Below are 27,914 nucleotides of genomic sequence, written 5' to 3' on the forward strand. Positions count from 1 at the left end.
GAACGCATCGACTAATACGTTTTCTTTTTTGAAAAGTACAACTGCTCACATCATTTTTTTTTCTCATCACCCTATGTGCTATTCTTCCACTGTTTTATTTAGTTTGTAACCTCCCTCTGCTTACTTGTGCACAGAGCATCTTTCGAGGGGCTCCAGGGGAGCGGAATGAGACCCAAGAGGCTGGGGAGGTCAGCCTGAGGCCTCTTGACAAACGCAGGCTCCGACTGCGTGAAGGTACAGAGATGGCTGCTCCTGCAGAGTGGAAAAACTCAGCAGGCAGATGAAAGAGGGTAGAAATGCCACTGGCCCCCTTTTCCTCGTCTCCTTTGCCTCTGTCCTTGCTGCTGATGCTGGAAATCCCACCTTCAGGAGAGAATCACAGTGATTCATTTCTAGACTTCTTTTCATGAAGTCTTTCTTTTATCTGTGTAAGTCATCTGCTTCAGCGATGTATTTTAAATTAGATTTTGGTTATTTTAATTTAACAGCTATTCTGGAAGCATGATAAGCACAAGGTATGAATATAGAAGAGCAAATTATTCCAGCAGTTTTTCCGACTCTAGAGGTTTATTACTGCAGTAAAGCATTCAGTTTGGTATTGGTTTTTGACTTTGACTTAATTTAGATTAATATTTATATATCTCAGTTTAATCTAAATCTAAGCACTGCTTCAACAAAAACAATCCCAAACTTATCATAATGTTTAGTATTACGTTTTTACCTACCTCTTTTTCTCAATGGACTCATGAAGTGGTGAGCAAATCAAAACATTACCTCAAACCACACTGCGATTCATTTGATTGATCATGGTAAGATTGCAACAGAACTTTCTTCAAAAACAGCCTTGTGGGAATTTACTGACCAGGGGAGCAGAGAGGTGAGCACATCTTTGTGTGGTATGTTTGCATTTCCATCTCTTGCAGTTCAGTCTCTGTCTCTGTGTCCGAGCTGGAAGCCCTGCATTGCAGGGAAACCCCCTGACCTTGACCTTGTTCCTCAGTCTGATGACCACCTCCATGGCTGCCTCCTCCACCATCGGCCTCATCAGAGTTATGGGAGCTACTGCTGCACCTTCCCTAAAGGAGAAGAAGAAAAGGTGCAAAAATCTTCAATAAGAATGAATGTGATTATCTATGTTAATGCAGATAAATATGTGAACTTTTTTTCAAAAACAGCCAGTTTTCAATATCAAAATCTTATATTTATGGAGTAAGACATTTAACTTGTAAGCAAAGGTCACATGTATAAAATGACAAATAAGAACACTTAAACGTGGTCCATAAAGTCTAATGGATTTTCCAAAGGGGCAAGTCAAGCTTAAACTATTGTACATGCAATGTGACAATTCCTGGGTGAGAACAAAATTATTAGAAAATGAGAACAGAACAATCCCTGAGGCTTTGAACGGATATTAAACATGTCCTCTGATTTGCATCATTCCACTGGCTTTTCATTTAAGTGCCTCTTAAACAGTAGGAAATCATTATTAGCAGCTATTATCATGTTAATGTTTTGATATAAGGAAAAAAATAAGCGGGGAATTTCTGTTTCTAATATACATTGTCTTGGAGAAATGTACATACAGTTTCACGTGTTTCATATTACAACCACAACCAATAATGTATTTTACTGCTCTGATGTGACAGCCCAATATAAAATAGTACCATAATTTTGAAGTAAGAAACAAACAAAACATGGCTTTCAAATAATTATTTTAAGAAAAAATTTAATTAATTGTTTTAATGTTATTTTCTGTCTGCTGAACATGCTGTGCCATTTGAGGGTCAAAGGAATATTTGGTAAATAGTGGATCACTGGACATGCAGACATTACTGAATGTAAGCAACGGTGTCAAAAGTTTTATGTTGTGGAAAACTGAATTTTGGACGTGTGTGTTTTTCCTATCCAATTTTATTTTTTTAAATTTGCAGTCAGGTGATTTACTTTTGCTAGTATAAAGACCTGAAACATAGTTTTGTATTTTGTCTGCATGATTACATGAATATCACAGATTAAATAAGATCAGTTCTAGTTAAGGAATTTGAGACTCAGTAGGGTTTTCACCATATTCTTTTTTACTTTTACTCGAGTCATTTTAAAGCATTACTTCAATATATTTTTACTCAAGTAGAAGTAAATAATGTTCATTTAATAGGACTTTTTGGCTACTCTACCCACCTTCGAACATGCCTATATCTTATTAAGTTTGCAGTAGAACTCTTTTAATTTTTAAATGACAGATTGAACAGTATTCCTTGAGAGGTCCAAATTTGGGATGTTGTTTAAAAACCTGATCACATTTTAACCTTCTTCACAGTCACTTCAAGTTCATCTGAATAGCACATTTAAAATTTGCTTTACAGCAAAAACACAAGTAATATGTATCATTCTGGAATTGTAAGTTATTGTAGATATAATGGGATTAATGTGATGGGGTTAATGTAACATGAGCTTTTGCTTAAATGATTTTATTTCATCCTTGTAATAAAAAAAGGACTTGTATATTAGCAGTATCTCAGTGAGACTGCAGTTCTGTTTCCATCCCCTCAGAGAGCAGTATATCGATTTTCATTAATTTACTGTAGATTAACTATAAACTCAGTATTTCAGTAAGGCATAATGGTTATAGAGCTCTCCATCCTACAGGGGAGTGTGAACATATTTTGACTCCGGAAAGAGATTAATATGCTACCTGCATGACATGATTTCTAAACTATGCCATGCTCAGTTTATATTTTCTCATTTATTAACCCCCTTCTTCTCCTCTTTCTTCAATCATTCTCTAAAAAGTAGAAGCAGATAATCAAAGTCGTACTTTCTGATTGCACCTTTATCTGGGTATCCAGAAACAAGAAGCATTACCCTGCTACAAAGAAAATGATAAGGGACAGAGATAGAGGGGCTGAAGGAAAGTGCAGGACAGGTGTGTAATTACCAGAGATGTAAGACTGAAAAATGGTGAAGGATAACAGATAATTTCTTCACAGTGAGACTAAGTCAAAGAAAGGTAGGCATGAGAACCAGCGAGGAAAAGAGACTAAAGGGAACATGGGGCAAGGATTTATTCATGAGATGGTCTGAAGTGGTTAGGGACTGTGGGCTCCTCAAAGACAAGATATTTTATTCTGATACATGCAGAGCAAGAGATAAAGAGGCCTTCAGAACACAATATTTATAGTAGAAATATCACTATAAATAAAACAAAGCAGAAGTATTGTTAACACCTGTCTCAAGGTAATCCAGAAAACTTCTATTTGCAGTTATTATTTCTAAGGTGAACTATTAAAGGTCTTTATCAATGTCCAAGGAAATCACTAAAAACCTTTCAATTAAAAAAGGCTGCATAAGGAGTTCTGTTAGAGAAGGGAAGCTCATATTTCTTCAACTAACTATTAAAGACACAACGGAAAAATATGAATGAAATCATTACATAAAAGTAAAGCTAAAATCAACAGGCTTTTATATTATATACTTTATAGTAAATCAGGTTTATCTGTACATCACATGTGGTTGAAAGTGCTTTACATCATAAAAACATAACACAATGAACAAACAAAAACAAAACATAATATTACAGTACAATTCTGATATCCACACAGCCAGAGAGGACACACACACGCACACACAGCCCCGCACATGTCCACAAAAAGAAAACAGGTCTCTTTCAGGCATTTGGCAGTTTACATCTGAGAGTATGTGTGTTATGGTATTTTTGGTATCTTTTCCAGCTCTCTTGAGTTACTGTTTTTTCTATAATGTGGGGTGTATTGGATTTAATTTTCTCTTTCAACCTCAGTTGAAACTCACCTTCCCGTCTTGCATCAGCAGTATGTAGCTGGTATGTTCGTCCAGGCTCAGGTCATCAGGGAGAGCAGGAGACGAGGACTTATCTGAGAGTTGCTCCGACTTCAGTGATGCCTGCTCAATCTCTGCCATTCTGATCTGCTGCAAAGAGTTTGTTTCACTTACTGATGCCTTTAAAAGTCAAAGAAACACAAAACTGTGACCACTTCCAACATCCTGGAAGAACACAACCTCAGCAGTGCTCACTGTGACCATCTCTAGCATGGAAGACCTTAAATATTTACAAGAATATCTGCATGAAAAAGTTTGAAAACATACAGAGATCTTGCAGGATTTTTAAAAATTATTCATTAGCTTCAATAAACCAGCAAAAGCATCACAGACAAAAGAGACAAAACCTCCTCCAAGATGCACCAGTTGTTGACAATTCAGAGGCAATAATGCTGTGGGATGTGTCTGTAAAGAGAGCATGATGAGACATTTCAAGCAAGTAGTTTGTAATCATCAGGTAAACCAATGTGTCCCATTTTCTAAAGTGATATTAGAGTTTTTTCAAAAACTAATTGAAACCAGTTTTCTTTAAAGAACATGCAGATCAGCTCATGTGCTCTTTCTCAGCAATATTTCAAACAACCTGAAATCGGAAATGCTGTCTAGGCATTCCGGCAGTATTTCCTAGAGGTGGTAGAGCAATAAATAGTCGGCGTGAGCGGGATGGATTAACCGCAGTACTTAAAGCAGGCCAAGTGAAATTCAATGGAGCGAGGCTGGTTAGCCATGTATTAACACGTGCACAAAGCGGCTCATAAAGAGAGATTCACTGCTGATATGAGCCAGTTAATCACCACTGCCACAGATCCCAAAGAGAACGAGAGAGAGAGAGAGAGAGAGACGTAATGAAGCAAAGCAAAGACACAAGGCACAAGCACAGCAAAGCGACTCATTAGCTCAGAGAAACACTTCAAAGTTGTGCTGTTTTGATTCATGTAGTAGCCCTCACTTGTGGTACTTTGTGGCAGCACCGTATCTGACTTGTGTCTCATAGGTGGGCAATAAATAGCCTCGACAAAGACCCCTGCAAGCTTCCAGAAGGTGTTTTTATTGACGCGTAACAGAAACTACAACGTCTTTCTTCTTGTGTTCTTCGCCGTGCCTTCGGGGAGAACGCAGAAGTACAAAAGGCAGAGGAAACTTTGCTACTCCAGAAGTATGTTTGGTAACACAATGGGCAACGGGAAACTAAAAGTATTCACTTCAGTATAAGAAAAGGGAGAACATTCAACATAAAAGGGGACGGAGAAGAAATGCAATTTCTCGTGACTTGAGTCACACTGGCCAGCGCACACTGTTTACTGTATCATATAAGCTCCAACCCCGCAGGAATAGCAATCGCAAGATAATTTCCTAACTCAACACACAAAGGTTAACAACAGGCTTTATGGTAAATGCACTGCTGTGATTACAAATGAAGCAATATAGAAGGATGCTGGTCTAAAGGAAGCATAAGGTCAACACATGCAGCTAAATTAATGGTAAAGGTTGAACTGTCACTTTCAGGTTGCCTCAAGGGCTCTTTACAGAGTAACATGATGAATTATTCTCCTCTTACACACATTAAGCCCAGATTTCCAGTAGGGCCTTTTAGACTCTCCAATGCTGTGAAGACTTCAGGATCTAACAGTAATCTGTATGAAAATTAGCTGTACAACAGCTCCCTCCTCCACTTCCAAACCCAATACTATGCCATATAAAAATAATATCTTTTTACATTTGCTACCTTTTGTTGACCTACAACATGTAAGTTCAATGTATTTCTTGTGGATTTAATGTGATACACCAAAACAAAGTCATGGTTAACTGTCTGCATTTGCATATAACTCCCCCGGGTTAATGCGTGTTTCTCTACCAGCTTTCCACATTAGTTAACTAAATAGTTTGCTCAGCTTTTTTGAAAAAATATCTCAAACTCTCTTCAGATGGAGATCCCCTGTGACCATCAGTCTCAAGGCTTGCCAAATATTCTTCATTGGATCAAACTCTGGCTTCGACTGGACCATTCAAACAATTCTGTCCGTTTTTATCTCAGCTTTTCTGTTGCAGATACAGCTGGATGTTTAGGATGGTTATTTGCTGGATGGCAAATCTCCACCCCAGTCTTAAGCCTTTTGTAGCCACTCACAATATTTCTCTTATATTTTTCTCCTGTCCTCTTTCCATCAACTCTGACCATGACAGATTCTCTCACCTGAGCTATGGACCTCTATAATTACCATGAACATGTTGGCAGCTTTTCTGACTAGATGATTAATGAGTGAGTGATTTTTACTTGTAAAACATTTCTAAAACTGTAATTAAATGTTCTTACAACCTTGATATGTTTAAAGCTTGGAATATATATATATATATATATATATATATATATATATATATATATATATATATGGTCACTGACCAAAGCGAGAGAAAGAAACACGTAACTTTTTTTTAATTATTATTATTTTATTATTATTATTGATTCATACCCCTTCATAATTTAATCCTTCACTTGTCTGTTGTGTTCCTTGGTCTTCCTGATGTTTTTGTTTACTAGTGAACACATTTCTAAGGCCTTCAGAGAACAACTGCGCTCTTAGTGAGATTGAATAACACATAAGTGAACTCTATTTACTAGGTATGTGACTTTTTAAGAGTTTTTGAACATTGTTTAATTTAGGGGAGTCATAGTACAAAGTGTCCAACCTTTCAGATTTTTATTATTTTTTTTACATCACATAAAATCCTAATAAAATACACTGACGTTTGCCATTGAAATGTGACAAACTACAAAAACACAAAAGGGGTATGAATACTGCCCTGCGACAGACTGGCGGCCTGTCCAGCGTGTACCCCGCCTCTCGCCCGGAACGTAGCTGGAGATGGGCACCAGCAACCCTCCCGACCCCATTAGGGACAAGGGTGAACAGAAAATGGATGGATGGATGGATGGGTATGAATACTTTGCAAGGCACTAGTCCTCAAAATAAACTGAAGTGGAACTGCTCTGGACATAGCAAATCAGAGACCAAGCGCGGATAGCAAAAGGAGTGGAAGTGCATAGAGAGGAGAGGAAACATGTAAACGAGAGAAAGAGAAGATTGATGGTCTGACAGCAGCTGCAGACAGGCAGAAAGCGAAGCTGACAGGTGAGGAGGTGTAGATCCCAGTTACTTCCTCCTCTGAGCTGACCCACTGTACTTTGTCACTGTGATGGACAACACTCGCGCAGGACAGTATGTTTCTAAGTGCTTGTTGAATGCAAGACTTTCCTGTTAACAAGACACCTTGGAATATAAACTCAAGGAGACTGTGGGTGGCCGTGTGTGTGCTCTCATGCAAGCATACAGTCATGAAGGATGGGTGCATTTGTGAGCTCATGCAGAGTGGCCTCAGCAATCCATTAAACAGCCATGCAACATGGTTTTATCAGTGTATTTTCATATAGCATGCAAATGCATCTTCCTGAGTATGACCTTGATTTGGAATGTACCGCATATATATAGATGTTTATTATATGGGCTTTCTAGGAATAATCAAGACTAAATCCAGAATTAATTGGATGGTCTACCTACACACTAGTCCATTACAGTCTGAAATCCATCAGCTGGCAAAATCGTCCATGTTTGTACAGATAAGTATTTATGAAGGCTGATATTCAGGTATATAATTTCTGTTTTGACTCTTCATTAGGGCTAAAATGTAATGCAAACACGTTAAAATTAATCATTGCATCTAATAGCAGCTGCTTTACATTTTTGTCCTAGCTACACTTAAAAAAATATGTGCAGAAATCTTTCATACCCAGCAGATTTATATTAGGTTTTCTGTATTTTACATCAGTGAAATTGCAATAATTTTTCATTCTTTTATTTGTTGACAAAAGAATGAAATTACATTTATTAACTTCAAATACTGCTTTCCCCAACAACACACAATGTGATAAAGCAAAAGTACGGCAATTTTTTTTTCTCAAGGAGGCACCAAAGCAATTGCGTATTGAAGGATGCAATTGCTGAATGTGTTCACTGAAACATTGAATGTAGTTGTTAGTCCTGAAAAGTACAGCAGCACTGAAGAAACAAGACTGGTCTCTGGACTAGTAGTTCTCAAACTTTTTGGTTACCTCATTGTAGATATGTCTTTGGGAAAAAAGAGATAACGAGAGAATAAAAATACGCAATATTAAAATTTTAAAATAATTTTAAGTTCAATAAGAAAAAGTAATTTTATTTTTATTTCTCTTTTAGGTTTAAGAGCAAAGAAAAATATAATCTTAACATGTTTTAATTTTAAATGAAAATTAGAACATTTAGTGCTTAGTTTGAGGCCTAAATATTTGAGTTTTTTATGTACAGTTATTCATTTATTACATGTTGAGAAAAATGTCTGATGATATTGCATGGAAACACAATTAAAGTGGCAAACAATCCCTTTGGTTACTTTTAAGACACTTTGGAGTTTTATAGGAATTTAGGCTGTTGTTTTTTTCTCTCTTTTTTTTGTTTTTACAAAGAGCCAAAATATGTTTCTAAAGTTACTGATTGTAAACCCGCTTTATTGTTGTCCAGTCAAACCTGTTTGTTGCCCTGCAAACCTGTTATCCAGTCAGGCTTGCAGGGGTTCCTGAATTTTTTCCATTAAACATGAATTTTTCATTAGTTTACAGGTAAACTTAGGATTCCATTGTGCTTGAACCAGTAACATTGTTTATTTTAGCATACATCTCAACAGCAGGTCTGATTTACATTCAGTGAAAAAGTAGCACAGTTTGAGAAGCGCAGATGTAGTTGGGGAAGTATTACGCTCGCTCATTAAGCCTATGGATTTCTTGCCAAAACTCATTTTTATTGCAAGTAATTTCACTAAGAGGAGGCTAATCTTGCTAATCTTGTTGCTTTGTTTTTTTTCTTCTTTTACCAAGATGTCTGTATATGAGGTGTGAAGAGATGAAAATTACTATAATTAATAAAAAAATATTAATAAATATTTAATTGCTCAGAAAAGTTTTAGATTTTCTTTTTTTTTTTTTTTGCTTCTGTTCAGCTTTTTAAAATTTTAAACCTTCCATATTCTCATACACAGCCCAGCCCAGGGTTGTGTGTGTGTGCCGAATAGTGTCTTATGTGTGTTCAGGGTGGTACCTCTTGCGGGTGGCCCTTGCAGTCTTTGCAGACAGGCGGAGAGGAGTAATGGTGGAAGACGGAGCCGGAGAGGTTGTCGATCATCAGCATCTCCCCATCTATTGTATCCTTGATTAGGAGAGATACGCTGTCCAACCACTGGCTCTCCTGGAACACATACACGCACACACCCCAACAAACACGCGCACGCACACGGACAGAAACGCACACGGGACGGAGGCCAGCAGACCAGGATGCACGCAGGCACAAACATGTGCACATGCGGACATGCGAGGACAAAAAAACACGCAGGGAAATGCATACACCATTGGAAGGATTATTAAAGAGCCCGTGTGCACACGCAAGGCAGGCTTTCGCCTTTTTTTTTTTTTTTTTAAATCTACGTTCACAAACTGCAATTGGTCATTCATATGCAGTGCCTTGCAAAATTATTCACACCCCTGATATGAATTATCACATTTTTACATTTTAGTTTTTGGGGATATTGTGTCATTGACCAACGCAAAACAGTTCCTTACTGTAAAGCTGAGGAAAAAGTTACACTACTTTTATTTTGTCTACATAAGTAACAATCTGAAAGGTTTTCAGTTGGAGTTAGGTCTGGGTTTCTATCACATTTATTTGGTTTGGTGCAAAATATTTCATTACACAATTTAGGTGACTGATGGACAGTTTCAAGTTTTTGGCAGCCTTTACCAGGTTTAACCCTGATGAAGAAAAGCATGCCCACAGCATGATGCTGCCACCTCCATATTTCACTATGGTGATGGTGTGTTATGTGCTATGCTAGTTTTCAATTTCTGAGGACTTTGCCACACAGTTGTATTGTTGTTCAGTTATGCACAACTGGGCTTGATTTAATTATCAAGCAAAAACTAAAGAGAATTGATTACAGCAATTTTTCTGTGGAGTTTTAAGAATACAAGGCACTCTGCAAATAAGAAACATTTCTAAGCTTAAATAATTTTGAAAACTAAATACACTCTTTCTGCCACATCACAGTGATGTTTTATTTTGGGTTGGTCTGTCACATAAAATCTAAACATCCATTTAAGTTTGACATTTTATTGTGATGAAATTAAAAAACATGGAGGTTTGAATATTTTTGCAAAGCACTGTTCTTGTTCACCTCTACAGCTGTAAACGTTGTAGTTTCTAAGGATACACAAACGATTCATAGATAAAAATTATGAGGCAATTTGTTTTGTTGCTCGAAAGCAATGTCAGTGATTATGTAGCAATCATTCTCTCCCCTTTATAAATCTTTACTGTTTCAAAAAAAGAAAAAAGAAAGACAAGATCTCGAGTAATAAAGCTCCAAATGCTCATTAGTCGAGCCACATCTAATTTTACTATCAAATCCTTGGGCGCTCAGTGTGAAGCAATTACGTTTGATATATCACCTCAATTTGGCTGTTCAATACCTTGTTGAAACAGTTTTAGATTTAGGTATTTGCTTTTTGCTCTGGGTATATTATAAGCTTTAAAGTAATTGAGCTTGAATCACTCAGGGCTTTTTTTCATTGTCATCAATGATCCCTGCCTGCTTGAATCTCGTCTGCTAGATTTATTTCTGGAGACGCATCTACCATAGCGGCGAAAGGAAACTACTTCGAGAACGAATATTCAAAACATGAATTCACTTCAGTTGAATGCATTGTGCCTGTAGCCAAAAAACTGTATTACATCAGAAGATATTTCCCAAAAGACACTGTGGAAATAAGGTCACTCCTCTTCAATTCCCGAATAAGCCCATTTTCATTATAAAATTCTGCAATGGTGGTTTTGGGACTATACTTAGATCTGTTATGCAAACACACACCATCTCATATGACTCACATAGCTTTATTACATTTAGCCATGACTTATGTTTTCAAAAAAAAAAAAAAAATCAAATGAGGGGGTTAAGCTTTCAAGAGCCGACCTACTGTACTGTGAGCTGCATATTACTGGAGTGTTGTTGATTTATGAAATAAACTGAAGAGCCACAAAGTGACTCTGCTGAAACTAGCTTTATACATGCAAGTGTGAAAAAACCCCAAAAAACACAAACTCTGTAATTCACAGGGAGGCTTCGGATATTTTGTTGTATGTGTAGGTGGAGCTTAATATGAAAAAATAATGTTTGATTGACTGCCGTTGTCTGTGTGCTGGCCCCCATTAATAACTGTATTAGTGGACAACAATGGGCTTGTCTGGAGGGACTGGAAGTTGAGAGTAAGAGAGGAGAGAGCTGAAATTAATTACTGCCTCTATCTGACTGTCACTGGCTCAGCCATTATCTCTCCTCTCTTGTTCCTGGACTGTAACACACTGCTACACTGTAACTGTGTGTGTGTGTCTCAACTTCCTGCGGTGTAACCTTTGTAGCTTGTGCAGTTCTTTAGCAATGTTTCTGCATAAAGCTAGACACAATGAAAAGTCTTAAAAGAGCCCATCGGCTGTAGATGAAATTAGTATCTTCCATTCATAAGGGCTCCTTGCCTGACATGTAAAACTTTGACCACCACTCAAGTTAAATAAAGGCATTTTCAGTCGGTCTAAAGTTAAGGAGGAAACATTTAAAGAAAGATTATTATTTAAATCTTTCCTATTTTAAAATGACAGAAGAGAAAGCAAAATCATGCAAAGATGTAATGTCTCAAATCTTGATACCCCAACAGATTTGGGGTTCAAGACCCTAATTAGTCAAGCTGATAATGTATTTAAGTAATTTCGAAAAATCACAGAAGATTAAATGTTTACGGCTGGAAGAACATGCACATATTCCAAGGGAACTAATTACGGCATTTTTTGGAGGTAAAACAATAACTGTTTATGGACAATAGAGCTGATTACGTAAAACTGCATAGAAGCAGTAGCAGCAATGCACAACTGCAGTGTCAATCTGGCTTTGCTGCATCCTCACCAAAACAACTTGTAGAATGAGTCTAGTCTATTTATGAAACAACTTTGGAGCAAACAAAGTTATCAAAGGATGCTCATTGTGTACAACGGTCATTTCATTTCACAGAAGGTAGAGTTGATCCTCTCAACTGTTAGGCAGTGAAAAAAAGAAGGTAGTGAGTGAGCTCACATCAACCAACACAGTGGAAAAGAAACCAAAGATCACTTTTTAATGAATAAATAATAATAATAATAATAATAATAATAATAATAATATAATAATAATAATATTCATGGTCAAAATGTTTGCACTTTTTCCTATTTGTCTTATTTATCTTTCATAAACCAAAGGGCTTTGTTTGAAAATCCACGCTGCATGTTGATGTAGAAATATGACTTTAAATTTGATTCTTCCCTCAAGAATTGCAGATATGTCATTAGTTTTGATAAATTCCCCAGTTTGCTCAGGAACCAGAGTTTGCCGAGTAAATGTGCTCTCTGGTTGAACACTTCATCTGCCAAATTTGTCCAGAAAGCAAGAACAATTGTGACCCTATAAAAATAAACCAGTACACAGTTCCCCCATCATTTTACTTGCTAAGACTTGTTAGAGTCTGTGTGCAATGACCAATCTGCCTCAGAGTGCAGAAGTAAGGCAGGCATGGTGAATGTGCAAAAACAGCAAACTACATTGCTTTGTGAATTCACTCCTCTGTGTATCCAAGAAAACCAAATTTAAATGTTGATAAAAAGGTTACATATGTATATGAAATTAGATCTGTTAAAATTTTTGATGTCATGAGGATGTGATAGAAATTTGAGCTTGTGATTCAGCCAGTGGTTTCTGACATATTTGATTTGTAAAAGCTTCTGCATGTTTGGTACAAGAGTCCCTTTAATATTTTTTATTTTGTAAAAATAGCAGATTTTTGGTTTACACATTTTAACTTACTTGATATATTCAAAACCATATTTTTTATATCTAAATACACTTCCTAATTTGAAGAAATGAGACTCCATGTCATTGAACCTCATAATTTTTACATATATGTTTTATTGTGGACACTAACCTATAACATATAAGAAATGTCCGATTTTGTCTTGAGGAACTTTTGTTGTTCAACTTTTACAACACATCTTTCTCTGCATTTCAGGCCTGCAGTGTGATTAAAATAATTTCATAAGGAATTATTTTCCTTTAACATGTAGAGCCTTTGAATAGAAAAAGTGGTCAGAAGATCAACAATCTGTCAACAAATGTATGAGAAAAAATATTAGATTTATTAAAAACTATTTTCCCCAAAGAAAAAATGGAAATGGAAAGGATTCCTCCAACTTGCAAATCATTAATTTGAGTAATATGATTTTCAGTGCATAAACAAACAGCAGGAAGTCACAGATCCCAAAGACAACTCTGCATAGAGAGCAGTCATTCATGAAATGCTGATGAACAACACTGGCTAAATATTACTTTTGGGAACACTGTGACTCTCAACAGAGCAGAACTGTATTCAAGATATTATTTTTTGATTTTTTTTTTGTATTAAACAGATATTCTACAGTAAGTTAACTTTATTTATAAGTTTTGTTCTTGTCCGATTGGCAATATTTGAGATGGACAGAGTGGTTGAGGTATATTCCAGATCGTTTTTGGAGGAAATCAGTTTATGTGTCATGATTTGTAAGTTTTTTGGACCTTCATCTGTGTTTCTAATTTTGACAATTTTTGTATTATTTACATAGATCTGGTCTGAGTTCATTCTTTTGGGTGTTTACTTCTATCATACACACAATTTTTGAACAACTTTTGATCAACTTCTTTGGATAGACAAAGTTCAAGTTTGTTTTCAACTCTTAAACTAAACTGCTAAGCAAATGTGTATTTTTACTGCACTTGAGCACCTAAAGTAACATTCATGCTAGCACAAGGCAAAAACCCAAGGAATTGGGCTGTGTATAAAATACGCTGGTCTGCTTGATCCCTTACTGCATCACTCCGGAGAAAGAGAAAACAGAGCAGGGAGGATGGATATAGAAAAAGCGGGGGTGGATCCTGCCACTGCATTAACTTCCTTTGTCAGCCAGCACCGAACTAAAAATGGCTCTATGCAGCCAAGATTAGCTCTACAAAGGTGAAACTCCTTTCGGCAGAGGGTGAGTCATCTTTATGTTTGTATCTGTGTGGGTATCTCAGGTGATCATTAGAAATTTCATAATAGAAGCGTGAGTCTCTGCGGACTGTCTCTTTCTTACACGCTGTTCTAGGAAGTGAAATTATAATTAACCTGCAAACATGAGCCTGCAAGAACCCAAGATGGCAAAAAAATGTAACTGGAAAAAAACAGAGGAAAAAAAAAAATAATCCAGCCTGTAACAAAGGTTGATCTAACTACTAACCCAAAAAATGTAACTTAAGCTATATATGACATAGTTCTGTCTTTCATGTTACCAGTGTCGCTGTTTTACTAAGGGATGTCTTTTTGCTGCTTCATATTTTCACAAATATGTTAATTCAGCTGCTCCTGTGGAACAATGCCAACATAAGGCAATGTTTTCTTATTTAATCTCTTCACTTGTTTCTCTTTTGAGAATTACTTTGACATATGCATCTGGAAATGTAAATCCCAACACACTAAGCTTGAGGCGATACAGTAACAAAAGGATTGCAGGAAATTGCATGTAATTTTTTATCATAACGTATGCATAATCTTTTACTTTGCATATTTAAAAAAAATAATCAGTCTGTATCATTTCATATTGCGTATTTTGTGCTGTGGCATGACGCAGGGAACGAAGCCCACAACGTTTATTGGAATACCTGTGCATGTGTGTAAAAACCTCTAAAATAAAGGCATGTCTTGCTGCAGCAGCAAAATTTCCTACTGAAAATGTTTGCAAAAAATGCCTTTCCTGGAGAAAAACAACAAACTTTAATGTTATTTTTTTAAATCAAACAATTCATGCTCATTGGCATCCCAAACAATAATCTATAATAGAAAACTAGAGCTTGATTTGCATTGAGCCCTCTTTACTCTGGCAGTCCTAAACAAAATCTATCTGAATTAATTGCCAAATGTCAGGGGATTGGTAAATCTCAATTTTAGTTACAAATGTGAAGAAATTCAAGGGTTATGGTTACTTTTGCAAGGCACTGTACATGTTAAATAATTACCATTTTTCTTTAGCAATGTTTGTGAAACAAAAAATCTTTGAAGAATAAGAATTTAGGCTTACTAAGCCTTTTATTGACTTTTCTTCTATTGACTATTCCGTATCCTTCTGCTCTTCCGTCGTAGGTTTTCTTTCCTAAACGAAGCAGATTGTACTATGTACAATGTATAGATAGATAGGGCAAAATAAATGCTTCAGAAAAAATACTAATACTGATATAATGGTTTCTGTTGACACATCTTGAGTGCAACATTACAGAGTGGATCAGCTGATTCACAAAGAATCACTACTCTGAAGCTGAAATAGACATGTTTTAGATTATAATCTGTTTCCTTCTTTTGACTGGCAGTAGTTTTGTATTTTAAAAGAGGTTCATAATTCAACTTTAACAGAAGAGCAATTCTAAGTAGCTCTGGGAAGATTTTTGATTAAATTTGTGTACATTTTTTTCCAACCTGGATCAGTCTGATCTTACTGTTTAAGTTTTGAAGCAATACTGCAGACATCCTCGTCCACCAACCGCAAGCATACAAAGTGAGTCATTTACATTTTCACTCAGTTAAAAAGTACCCATGCACACGCATACAGAAATACTCACTTGTGCTGGCGAATATGACTGAGGAGAATCACAGGAATTGTAAGGTCCCTGGTTTGTTACGGGATGTCGCAACCTCCTTCCTCCTTCCCCCGTCTCGCCTCTGGCACCTCCGCCCCTCTCCCTTCTCCCTGGCGCAGCTCCAAGCCCCGATCCAACAGTCAAAAGTCCTTTGTCAACCCCCAAACCCCCACAACTGGGGGCGCCCATGCAACAGAGGGTGCCCTGGGCCAGCTCCAGCTCAATTTCTGCATCCATCTCCGCCTCCTCTTGGGCCTCCTTGTTGGAGTCGTCCAGGTGCTTCATCAGCACGGCCACCACCACATTGATGAGCACAAACTGGGCGGTGAGCACAAAGGAGACAAAATACATGGGCGAGATAAACTGAAGGCTCGGATTGCAGCCATAGTCCACACCGGAGTCATGGTTTGGTGGGCACTCCCGCAATGTGTCCTGGTGAGGCATGAGATGAGGAAAGAAAAAAAAAAAACAAAGTCAGGGATTGTTAAAATCAAATAATAAGATTTCTTCCTTTAGAATCCTGAAAAAATACAAAAATAAAAAATTTATGACATTGAATGACATTGGTAAGAAGTTTAATTTGTAATGTAATTAAACTTTGCTCTGTAGTTTTGCTTTTTAGTTTAGCACACAGTGCTAAGTATGCTAAACTAAAGAGCAAACAACAATATAAGCTCTCAAACTGAGCAAAAATAAGTTTCTTTATCTGTCTCTCTGGGGAGACTTTTTAATTTAGACAAAGCCAAATTACATTCTTTTATAATGTCACAAATATAATGAATAATTGATTAAATCTATAAAATATTTTTAAAGAAGTCCTAATTCATCAAAAGCATATTGGAACACATGTTCCACAAAGCTCTGAAAGTATTATTGAAGAACTAAAATGATTTATGACAAATTATTGATCTAGATAGCTATGATTATATTCTATTAGAGCTTACACATTATATTAGGCTTTGTGGACAGCTAAATGCGGCTATTAAGGGTCGCCACAAAATTGCTGGCTGCTTCTCGCAAAAGTATTATGCACCTTATCTTTTCCCATTTTGTCACGTTACAGCAACAAAAGTCAGTATTTGTATGACAAACCAACACGAAGTAGCATGTAATAGTGAAGTGGAAGGAAGCTAATAGAGGTTTTAATTAATTTATTTATTTTCTTCAGATTGATTGGAGGGCATCAGAAGACATTAGCTATCAAGTTATCACAGATTCTCCATTTTGGGTTAGGGCATCAGTTGAGCTATGTTAAAGGAGGAATATGCTTTTGATGTAAACCATTATGTTGCCCTTCAGGCTGTATGTACTTTTGGCCGCATTCACATGGAGACGAACACAGTAAATGGGCACACTGTAAACGATTCCTTTTTCTCGCCACTTTTTCAGTAGTTTAATATATTCTATCAAAAGATGCTTCCACCTGAGCTTTGAATCTGTGCAGCTCCTCAAAAGATACCACAAGCCTTTTTTTCTGCTTCTGTGAATAATGTTCCTCAAATAAACGCACTCAGATTAAAGGTTGGAGTTTTTCTGTGAAATCACACTACAGCAGTGAAATAATTCATTTCAATGCTTTTCGCAGCTTTTTACAGCAATGTCAATAGAAATTAACATTACAATATTAAAGCACCAATTAACTTATTCATTTTTTTAAAATTATTTTATTATCCAGACTGTGGATTGTCTTTCACTCTAGTTAACATGAGTGCTGTGGACTTTCATCACAGCAAAGCTGAAGTGACAAGAGTTTTCTGCAGGAAGAATGCATATCTCAGCCAGGCTGTGACCACACATAACAATTTCAACCCTCTGAGCTGAAGCTGGTCTTTTGTGTCTAATTTGGCTTGACATTTACACACTGTGCTCCTTCACAAAACATCTCCAATTTCAGAGTACATCCCCCTTTCCATCTTATTTCTATGCCTATTTCAGACATTTGCTAAACTAAACCAGGCATTTTCTAACACACAAACATCCTGTCTCTCTCTCTCTCTCTCTCTCCCCCTTTCCGTTCCTCTCATTGAGATGCCATCATGTTTTTCATTTCTGTTTTCATTTTGCCTCTGGTTAGGAGAAAGAATAATAAGTGGAACTTTTAACCCCTCTCCACTTGTGGCACAGTTCACTGGTGCCTCCCTGTAGTTCCCAACCCCAATATTTCATTTTCTCTCATGATTGCATCATTAATTCCATCTCTGTTTTACCAGCTTCTCACTAATTTATAGCAGATCCTCCGTTAATGAGTAGATAGATTTTTTTTATGTCTCAAAAGCTCAAATTCACTCTCAAAACCGACATCTGCAGTCCACAGGGGTTTTTTTATGCGCAATACAATCTGTGCTGCATAAATCTAATCTGACGAAACTTGCTCCAGTACAATTTGTTTTCCCTTTACAGTGTAGGTACACTGAAGAGGTGCTGGTGGATGTGGAGTCATTATAAAATGGTGTTTTTCCAAAGAGAGAGATCTAATCCTTGTAGTAAGCTATTCCATTTTTATCATCAGTAGATTTCAAAACTCAGCAACACATTATGGCTGTGAGACGTAGAGTGTTTCCAATCTCTTTTTTTGCCTTTTATATACATTTCTAAAAACCTGCCTAAAATTAAGCTGCATCTGTGTGCTCTGCAGTGTTTTGTAAAATGATGCATATCTCTTAAAACGTTCTCAACATTTGACAGATTAGAAAATGATTTTAGTAGCATGCTCCATTGAGATATTTAAATCTTTGGATATTGAGCAAAGATGGATTCATGAGTGACAGAATAAAGGAGGATAAATAAAAACTTATTCCACATTTTTATTTCTTAAGGCATTTTGAAAATCAAAAATTCATTTTTGCCCTTCCTTCCCAATTTTACACTTCTCTGTAGACATGTCAAATAAAATCCAAGTTAAGTCCATATAAGGTTGTGGTCACAAATTTACAAAATGTGAAAATGTTTAAGATGTGTGAATGCTTTTAAAATGTACCAGTACTGTACGTCTACTTGAATCTTTAATGACAATAAATACAGTAAAAACTGACTGAGGGAGTCTTTTACCTTCATGATGCCATTCCAGTTGTCGCCCGTGGAGACTTGAAACAAGGTCAGGAAGGCCATGCCAAAGTTTTCAAAGGTAGCATGACGACTCATACCTTCACATGGATAGTCTTCATTGCAAACTAAGAGTGAGAGTGAGGTTAACGATGGAGCCAAATTAGGAGAGAAAAGGGGAAATACATGAAGAGGTGGTGAGAGGAAAATAAAAACCAAGGAAAGGAATGGGACGGGATCAGAAGAAAGAAACTATCAGTCGATGGAAGAGCACTTTTTCCAAAATTAGAGATTCAGTGACGTTAGTGGCATGTTCTGGTTTCCACTTTTCTTCGAGGTCTGACCTCACGATTATCGTTTTTCTAACGTCACAAAATGTAAACATAAAAGAGACAACATACCGCTGGCTCTGTGACAAAAGTAGAACATTTCTATCACAACTTGATTTTGTTTAGACAGAAGCTAACATTGTCTTTTCTAGGTCTAGTCAATAAAAATTGCTTGGAATGAGGTCCTTATATTGCCAAGGAAGAGAGACAGATAATGGGAAATAGATCATTCGGCTTGAATCAGGATAGTTTTGAGACACTGTTTAAGTAACAAAACACTGGATAACGGCTCAATTCCCAAGGGGCTGTCAAGAATGACTTCAGAAGAAAGTACTTTAAAATTGGATAAATGCAGCACAGAAAATAAGATGATTTCTGGGGGAAAAGGTTAACAACATTCTGAGTGCACAGGTCAAGCTTGATGGAGCAAAGAAATTTTAAGTCAAACTGTCCCTTGTCCCTATGACATGCAGTGCTTTGCAAAAGTAATTTGATAGCCAGATTTTATGGGTCAAATTTCAATATATTACATTTATACTGTATTACAGACCAACTTAAGATAGTTCATAATTGTAAAATGAAAGAAGTTCACAAGTTCAAGTCTGAAACTAAAGGGTTGTAAATGCACTCAGTTCTCCTCATTATAATACCCCAAAATAAAATGTAATCAGACTAGCGGACCCACCTTTCCAAGCAATTGCTGCAAAATGATAACGGCATACATATACCTTTTCACTATATTGAATTTAGTAAAAAGAAATGATAGTGATTAGATAAATATCGTTCAATATAAGTGCAATCCACCTTCACCTGGTATCAATATCCCTTCGCTGGAGATAAATGGTAAAATCTTACCAAGTTCTCCAAAAAGCTCTACTCCTAAGGCGGCGTAGATGAAAAACAGCAGCATGAAGAGCAGGCCCAGGTTACCCACCTGCAACACATTGACATACATGAGTAAATGTGCACAGAAACACACAACAGTGCACATGCAAACAAAGCAACCTTTTATTGTGTAACTGCCTTACTACGCTTATAAAGTTCCAACACCTGCAACAAAACCATCAGCATAACAGCAATTCTCTAATCTCTAATTATCTGTTTAATGTACAATGTGCATGTAATTGAAACCATTTAATTAAGTTTCATTTAGTAAAACTCTAAAGTCCAAAGTGTTAAAATGCAGCTTTAAATAAACCTACTGCCATTAGAATAGAAACAATCTCTTTAGTTTCTTTTTATTAATTCAAACGACATTTAAAAACTGCAGAAAGTGCTTTTCAGTAAGATTTTCTCTGTTTATTTTCTGAAATGTCTGTTGGTTGTGTTAGGTTACTCAGCTTGTTTTTGCTCCACTGTTCTTATGTTTCATGTTCGGAACTGTAAACTGCTGCACAGCTTATTCGGAGACTCTAACAAGTGAACCTTTTGTGCTTTTTATGAATTTTTGAGTTTGGGGGTTTTGGGACTTGGCTCGGTTCCACCGCAAAACAGCCTCCTGTTAGCACAACTTAACAGGGATGAAGATGTTAGACAGCACTTGGGGCTAAAATCTAATCCCATTACTGTGGAATGAAACAGTCGCGCTGCTCCACTGAGAGTAAGAAAATTTTTCTGGCTGCAAGAACTATACATGTCCAAAAACAAATTATTAGTAGCTAACCTCTTTTTCCAGCAAAATACAGTAGGCTGAAGGTTTTTGTCTTTCTTTTTACTTGGCATAGTTTAGACTGGAGATTCCTTGGCTCCGCTTTGATCCTGCTGCCAATTCTCCTCTGTTCCTTTCTTTTGATAAATTTCAATAGATACTGACCACTGCAGACTGTCAACATCCCACAGAAACTGCAGTTTGGGAGATTCTCTGATCCAGTCTTGTGTTAAACTTGCTCAAACCCTTATGCTGCCCAGTTTTTCTGCTTCTATCAAAACGTTTGTTTTCTGTCTAATATTTTGCACAGATAAGCAAGTGCCAAGATAAAGGGATGTTGGATCTTATTCACTTTACCTGTCCATGATCATATTTTTATGCTTGTTTGGTGTAAGTTCAGTTGTTCTAAACAAAAGTTAAGCCTTACTTTGCAATAAAAGTTACTGCTCTTAAATTACTACACATTTAAATATCTTGTAAATATATTATACTGTATTCCTTTAGATTTTAAAGCATAAAGACTGTTCATATCTGTGGTATCATATTTGACAGAATGGAAATTAAATTTGCAGCTTGCCATTTCAATTGCACAGTAAAATATCACCCGAGGTAAAATCTGTCACCAGGTATAATTCTGTCAGGATCTCTATATGCACACAGACCCTATGCACAAAAAGAGACCTCCTGGAACTGTTTAATTAGCCTTAGTTTTAATTACCTGCCTGACTGCCCTTGGGACAAAACAAAAGCCTGGGTGTTAATGAGGGAGGGATCAATAGAAAAGAAAAACAAGGAAGCCATTTTCCTTCAGACCTGGCAGCCCTCCCCACACCATGCCACCTGTTCTGCGTGTTTGTTTCGTCTTGCGTTTAATGGTCAAAGGATCACATGGGAGTGTGCCTCTCCATAAATGAGGCCTATCTGTGCCAGGACGGTACCAACACTTTGACGGTTAGCTACATCTTTAGGAGTTATCTCCCTCCTTCCTGCCTTTCTCTTCACGCTTTGGCATAAATAGAAGAGATGATTCCTAGTTTTCTGAAAACTCTGCAGCAAAAATAAAAACGATTTTCTCCTTTGCGGATTTTGTTCTGTTTCAGCTCTTTTGCGATAGTTAAGTATCTCAGACTATTAAACAACTTTTATTTTCAGACTATAGATAATCAGAATAAAAAGCAGTCCAAACCAACCTTGCCCTATGCGAAAATTAATGATGAACCACTTTGTGTTAGTGCAATTTCATTGAAAACTCTCAGGCCTGAAAAGTGGAACCTGTCTGACAGGAAGTGGGCTATAAAAAAGCAACATGTCATTTCTCAATATGTACTTAAACTGCAGAACAGTCAGGTGTATGGAAGAACAGATGCTGTGGTAGGGACGGTGTGTTCACAGTAATGGACGGAGTTAGCTTTCTCTCTCTCTTTACACTTACTTACATCTTTGTCTCAATAACTATAATGCCAAATGGATCGTTTTGTCTCAGAAAGTGTCTGTAGATCATATTTGTTGTGAATCACTGCTATGTAGAAACCATAAAATGAAACAAATAGAGGACATTTGAAGCAATCTTTCATGATTTCATGTTTTCACTTTTGTTATTTAATTTTTTAAGCATGATTCATTGTCTACTATGTCTTCACTTCTAAGCTAATAATTTTTGCAGCATCAGTATGTACAAACAAAGCTGGCATCCATTTCTGGAGCTGAAGCTGAAGTGCACTGGGATAACAGGAAAGAAATATTGCGACTGTGGACACTTCCCAACTAAACCTGCAGACTGCTTGTTTCTCACTGACTGTGATCTCAGTAAGGAAATCCCCATTCTGTAGTACTGAAAGCAAAGACAAGACAACTTCTGTGCACATGCATTTGTTGTTCCACTTTCCTAGACTTTGATTTAGGGTTTACTAGGGTTGTCTAAAGGTCATCAGGGTGCGTTTCCCAAGACTATTGATGGAGACTGACCAAATTTCTCTAAGGAATTGGGGTGCCTGATTCAGGGAGGAAGGATGACATGCAGACAGTGTTTAAGTGTACCTGAGGCAGGGCTTGAACAACTGTATCCAATAAGGCTCTCATTCCGGTTGCCATCTTCAGCAGCTTCAACACTGTGTGAGCATTTGGAAAAAGAAACAAAAAAATAGATTAAAGATAATTCAATGGAGATTTTTTTTAGATTCAATGTAACATCATATATAAACATTAGACAATTTAAATATTTCTGTCCTTCTTAATATGTGGGCGCAAAGAGAACAACACTTCAAGCTATTGCAGCTATGCAGCAAACTGACCTGTGAAATTATTTAACAGTTTAAACTTTATGCTTCAACACACTAACAAGATCATATCTTTTATTTACAGGAGGTGTGGTGTGAAATGAATGTGCTAGAGCGAGGATTTCTGAAACGTCTGGCATTTGTACCTCGTGCTATCCTCAGAACCCTCATGATTCTGATTATGGTGGGGTTGATGGGCAGAGCGGCGCTGATCTCAATTTCCTCCAGAGTGATGCCCATTACTGACAAGAGAACGATGGCGAGGTCCAGCTGATTCCACCTAATGCAGAGCCCAAATATATGCAATCAGGATGCAGTTCAAACCTCTTCACATTTTGCTTATGAAAAGCAACACGTTCTTTTAATCTGTAAAATAACTGCAGGTCATTTTTTAAAAGATTTTCTTTTGATTTAGGCTGCATTTAAGCTAATTTCCTGTCATGCATTCTGTCTTGATATATTGTTGTACCTGATATATTAGCATGTAAAAGGCTTAAAAGTAGAAAATTAAAAATGTGTAAGACTCTATTTTTTTAGGTGCAGGCTTTTAACTTGACTTTTATTGAAGTTCAAACAGTAAGAGGTTTCTTAAATGACTTTTAATAGCTGCATCTGGTTGTCTGTTGTCACAGTGTTTCTTATCTTACTATACTCTGCTATTGATGACAAAATGCTGTTGCTGAGGAACAACCTACAGCTTATGTGACAAGTTGTTCTTGTTATTTAGTTACTGAAGTTCAGCTTAGGCTGCAAGGCCAAATAAAGAAGAGAAAGTCAGAACAATTCTAGATCTGAGATTACAAAATTAGGCATCTGCCATGATTGAACATTTGGCAGGGTTATGCAATAATGGTGTGACACCTGTCATCTTTGAATCATCAAGCTTTTCATGAAAGTTTTCTCTGCTGCAGTGTGACTTCCTGTCAGTGATTATTTGTCCTATGCTCAGTTTTTCTTCCTCCTCAATCCCACACGTTCCAACTGTAGCCATGTTCGAGACAGTAGAATTTCCTTTAAGCAGTGCCCATGATATTACTTTTTTTTTTTTTTTTTTTAAGAACATGGTGCAAACAAGCTCATTTTGTCTACATTTATGTGTTAATCTCTGCTCCAGTGACCCAGTTCTGAAGCTACGAGTGACCCTAAACTATAAATCACTCTATGCACATTGACTGTTCATGGCTGTTGCTGGCACAACATAAAAAGAGACAAAGAGCTCGAAGATAACAGAGTGATAAATTCTCCCTACATCCGCCCATCTTTTTCTCATTTCATCACTCGTTTGTGCCCTTCCTCTTTCATTTTTGATCAGACCAGCTTCCCCTGCCATATATTATCTGTCCTCCATCTCTTTTTCTAACCATTTCTTCTCATCCTCTCTTGCTCAAAGATTTTCATCAGGCACTAAAATAGGTCATGACATTAAGTTACCATCAGCACCACATAAGCACCCAAATTGCTTTCCGCCTTAATTAGGCACCATGCATCCTAGATAAGAAGGGGACATCGGTCTTGTCACTGTACATGGTGTAGTGGTATGACAGAGAAAATGAGATGGGACAATGTTGGCGTGTTCTTACCATGAGTACCAAACAAAGATGAAAGTGTGTGAGATGTAGGAACTTGAAGTCCTACGACTTAGTCCTAAAGCATCATGTGTGAAAAACTGTGAGACAAGTTGATTTTTTTCAAGCAAAACCTTACAAATAACCAACACATAACACACATTTATGCAATAAGGGGATAATACATTTACAGCACCCTTCATTGTTATTGGCAACCTTAGTGAAAAGGTGTAAAAAACTCTAAAATAAAAAATGGTTTTAATGAACAGCATAATTTCCCACTGGAAGTAAAAATTTAGAAATTCAGACTTCACCTGACTATATTTATTTAGAGGAAAGCTCCTCATCCAGCAAGGAGAATCAACATTTCACAATTAATACAGAAAGAACAAAATAATATGTAAAAGGTCATTTCACAATATGAGCATTTTAAAAGTTTAAATAATTAAAAAAAACTTTGTGTGCTTCTAGTGATTTTGTTTGTAAAGTGGGATTTTCTTCCTCACTAACAAAATCTACTTCAAATATGCTGTATATTAAAATTCTTTTAGTATAATATTATGTCTCTGCAACAAATAGTACACTTATTTTAAGGAATCTAATGATCTTTAATGAAAAGAAGTCTGCTTTAGGTCTGTGATCTTAGTAATACTAAGTCTTTATGCTGTTTATCCATTACAGGGATATTTCCAAAACAGAATACAATGCTGATTCAAATATCTCCGATTATAATCCTCAATGTTATCAAAACTGTTAGACCTCCTTCCATTAACACTTGATCAAAGCAAAATTATGACTTAAAAAAACCACTTTGAGCCAAACAGCTATTTATTGTGGCACTATTTATATGACATTTTCAGTCAACAGATTAACGTTAGTGCCAGAGCTCTAATCGCCCCTTTAATGTTTAACATCTTTTTTTAATCACATTTGTTACAAGTATATAAAGAAAAACAGAAGCATCCCGCAGTCTTGCTAAAATTGTTTGCAATCCTTTCCATACCAACAATGCTGAAAATTCAGCAGCCGTAAATTCAAGTCATTACCTGTCTTTGAAGAAGCGCCGGAATCCAAATGCGATGAGCTTGAGAATGGACTCCAACACAAATGTGGAGGTAAAGAAATAGTTGCAGTACTTTAGTGCAAGGTCCAGGGACTGAAAAAAAAGACAGTGAGAGAGCCATTGTGTGTGTGTGTATGTGTGTAAATGGATGTGGGAAATAGAAAAGAGGACCTGTGTTAGAAGTCCCAGCAAGAACTGCAAACTGGAATTGTTCCAGTTATTTCTGGACTGAAATCAAAAAAGCCTGAGGTCACCTCAGAAGATTCCCCCTTTTTATGATATTACATACACCGGTACACTATGTCCTCCAACGTACATTCAAGTCAAGGTTAATTAAGCGTTAACGAGCCAAGCATGTTGTAATTACTTAAAAGCTGGTCCACAGTTATGTTCTCCTGTAATCTTTGTTTGGCTCTTTCCTCCTTTCACATAAACAGAGGCGTCTTCTGACAAGTGGGAGGCTGCCAAATGTCAGGACCAACAACTGACAAACACAGGTGAGACCTGTGATATTTATCTAATGCTCAGTACATTTGAGAAAGCCTGCGCCATTTTCAAAGGTCAAATGGGTGTCTTATCTTAAGATAATCTCTTTTCTCTTTAGCGGGAAAAGCGCTACCAGGTATTAACCTGCATTTGTTGTGTGTGAAGGGACAGATACTCTGCTCTGACAACAGCTACGTTGAATCAGAGCTTTTGTGTCAGCACCACAAGCTGCAGAGAAACCTGACCTCAGTTGGCTTGCAGGTGGCATCATTGGACCCTGTTTAAGAGGCTGCCGTTTAGAGGAGAGAAGATGAGCGCTTATGTAGGGAAAATGTCATAAAATGACAAAGCAAAGTAAAATAAATTAAAAACAATCATGTAACCTACATTTTTCTAGTGGAACTTTGCTTTCACATTAGCTGAACATGAAGCATTTAGACTACAAGTGTCAAACTCCAGTCCTCGATGGCCGCTGTCCTACAGTTCTTAAATGTGCCACAGGTACAAAGCACTGGAATGAAATGGCTTAATTACCTCCTCCTTGTGTAGATCAGTTCTCCAGAGCCTTGCTAATGACTTAATTATTCTATTCAGGTGTGGTGCAGCAGAGGCACATCTAAAAGTTGCAGGACACCGGCCCTTGAGGACTGGAGTTTGACACCCTTGATTTAGACCCTACAGAGACCAAGGAAGCAATTCTTCTTACCCGAGGTTGATTGTAGTGCTCTAATGACATCGTGATGACATTTATACAGATGATGAAGGTGATGATGAGATCCAGGTAGTGGTTTGTGCAGAGTGTGTGGATCATCAGGCGCATATTGCCGTAGCTGGCGTAGTAAGGTAGCTTCTGAGCTTCTGTTAGGGAAAAAAAACAAACAAAAAAAAACAAGATATCCACAATTTAAAGGTAATTTAAATGCTTGTTGTTAGTGGAATGTTAATGGTTAAAAGTGTTGAGTGGATCAATATTTTCACCACCTATGAAATGAGCAGACAAAGAACAATAATTCTCCTGATGCTGCAACAAAACGCCATATACTTCATTGGGATTTCATGTCACATTCCAAACAAAGCAGCACATGAATCATATTATTATTACCATTACTATGTGTGCTGCTTTGATTGGAACAGATCTGACCAGTATGTTTGCTGCTGTTTGTTAATCAAATAAAATCCCAGTAAAATATAATCAAGTCAAACTGTTTTGAAGAAGAAGAAGAAGATTTTTTGCAAGGCAAAGCAAATTACATTTCGGCAAGACAAAACCAGTTCTATTCAATGTTTCTAACCATTTAACCTCTGGTAATCAGTTGTCACCGTCTGTTGTAATTTCTTATTCCATTCAGTCATCTCACTTACTCCTCCTCTTTTTTTCCATCCGCCGTTGTCGTTTCTCCTCACGTCTCTTGGCCTCCTCCACTTCCTGATGCTGGCGACACTTGTGGAAGTTTTCCACCACCACGCCAACAAACATGTTGAGGACAAAGAAGCTGACGATGAGGAGGAAGGAAATGAAGTACAGAAGCATCCATGGGTTGTTGTTGGTTATTGGCTACAGCAGTTGGAGTGGTAGAATGATTTAATGTAGGTAGATTGGATGAGAAAAAAAGAAAGACATAATGGTAATCAGAAAAAAGGCAGATTTTTAATGTTTTTTAATTTATATAAAAACTTGTTTGTTATCAATTAATATGAAAATACCTGTTGATCAACACCCACTGCATCCAGGCCATGGTACATGATATTTACCCAGCCGTCTTTGGAGGCAAGTACGAACAGAGACATCAGAGCCTTGGACAAAAAGTTATTGGAGATTATTATTCTTTTTTTTTTATTTATTTTTTTTTT

At 37.0% G+C, this 27,914-nt stretch overlaps 1 protein-coding gene across 7 annotated transcripts in view; it reads right to left on the reverse strand.

Moving 5' to 3' along the window:
* Positions 1-27,914, reverse strand: part of cacna1ia (calcium voltage-gated channel subunit alpha1 Ia) — a 160,405-nt gene that overhangs the window by 3,702 nt on the left and 128,789 nt on the right. For 3 of the 7 annotated variants that reach the window (XM_028042220.1, XM_028042216.1, XM_028042218.1), the window contains 13 exons: positions 27,768-27,857; positions 27,426-27,618; positions 26,770-26,921; positions 25,561-25,670; positions 23,096-23,229; positions 22,711-22,781; positions 19,881-19,959; positions 18,703-18,824; positions 15,637-16,086; positions 8,982-9,128; positions 3,808-3,945; positions 863-1,076; positions 125-363 (listed from right to left, as the gene is read on the reverse strand). In XM_028042220.1, the coding sequence (XP_027898021.1) occupies positions 125-363; positions 863-1,076; positions 3,808-3,945; positions 8,982-9,128; positions 15,637-16,086; positions 18,703-18,824; positions 19,881-19,959; positions 22,711-22,781; positions 23,096-23,229; positions 25,561-25,670; positions 26,770-26,921; positions 27,426-27,618; positions 27,768-27,857 (2,139 nt within the window). The remainder of the gene's footprint in view (positions 1-124; positions 364-862; positions 1,077-3,807; positions 3,946-8,981; positions 9,129-15,636; positions 16,087-18,702; positions 18,825-19,880; positions 19,960-22,710; positions 22,782-23,095; positions 23,230-25,560; positions 25,671-26,769; positions 26,922-27,425; positions 27,619-27,767; positions 27,858-27,914) is intronic. The other 4 variants (XM_028042219.1, XM_028042217.1, XM_028042223.1 and 1 more) reach the window with 4 other exon arrangements.

The sequence above is a fragment of the Xiphophorus couchianus genome, chromosome 16 (assembly GCF_001444195.1).
Source record: "Xiphophorus couchianus chromosome 16, X_couchianus-1.0, whole genome shotgun sequence".
NCBI lineage: Eukaryota > Metazoa > Chordata > Actinopteri > Cyprinodontiformes > Poeciliidae > Xiphophorus > Xiphophorus couchianus.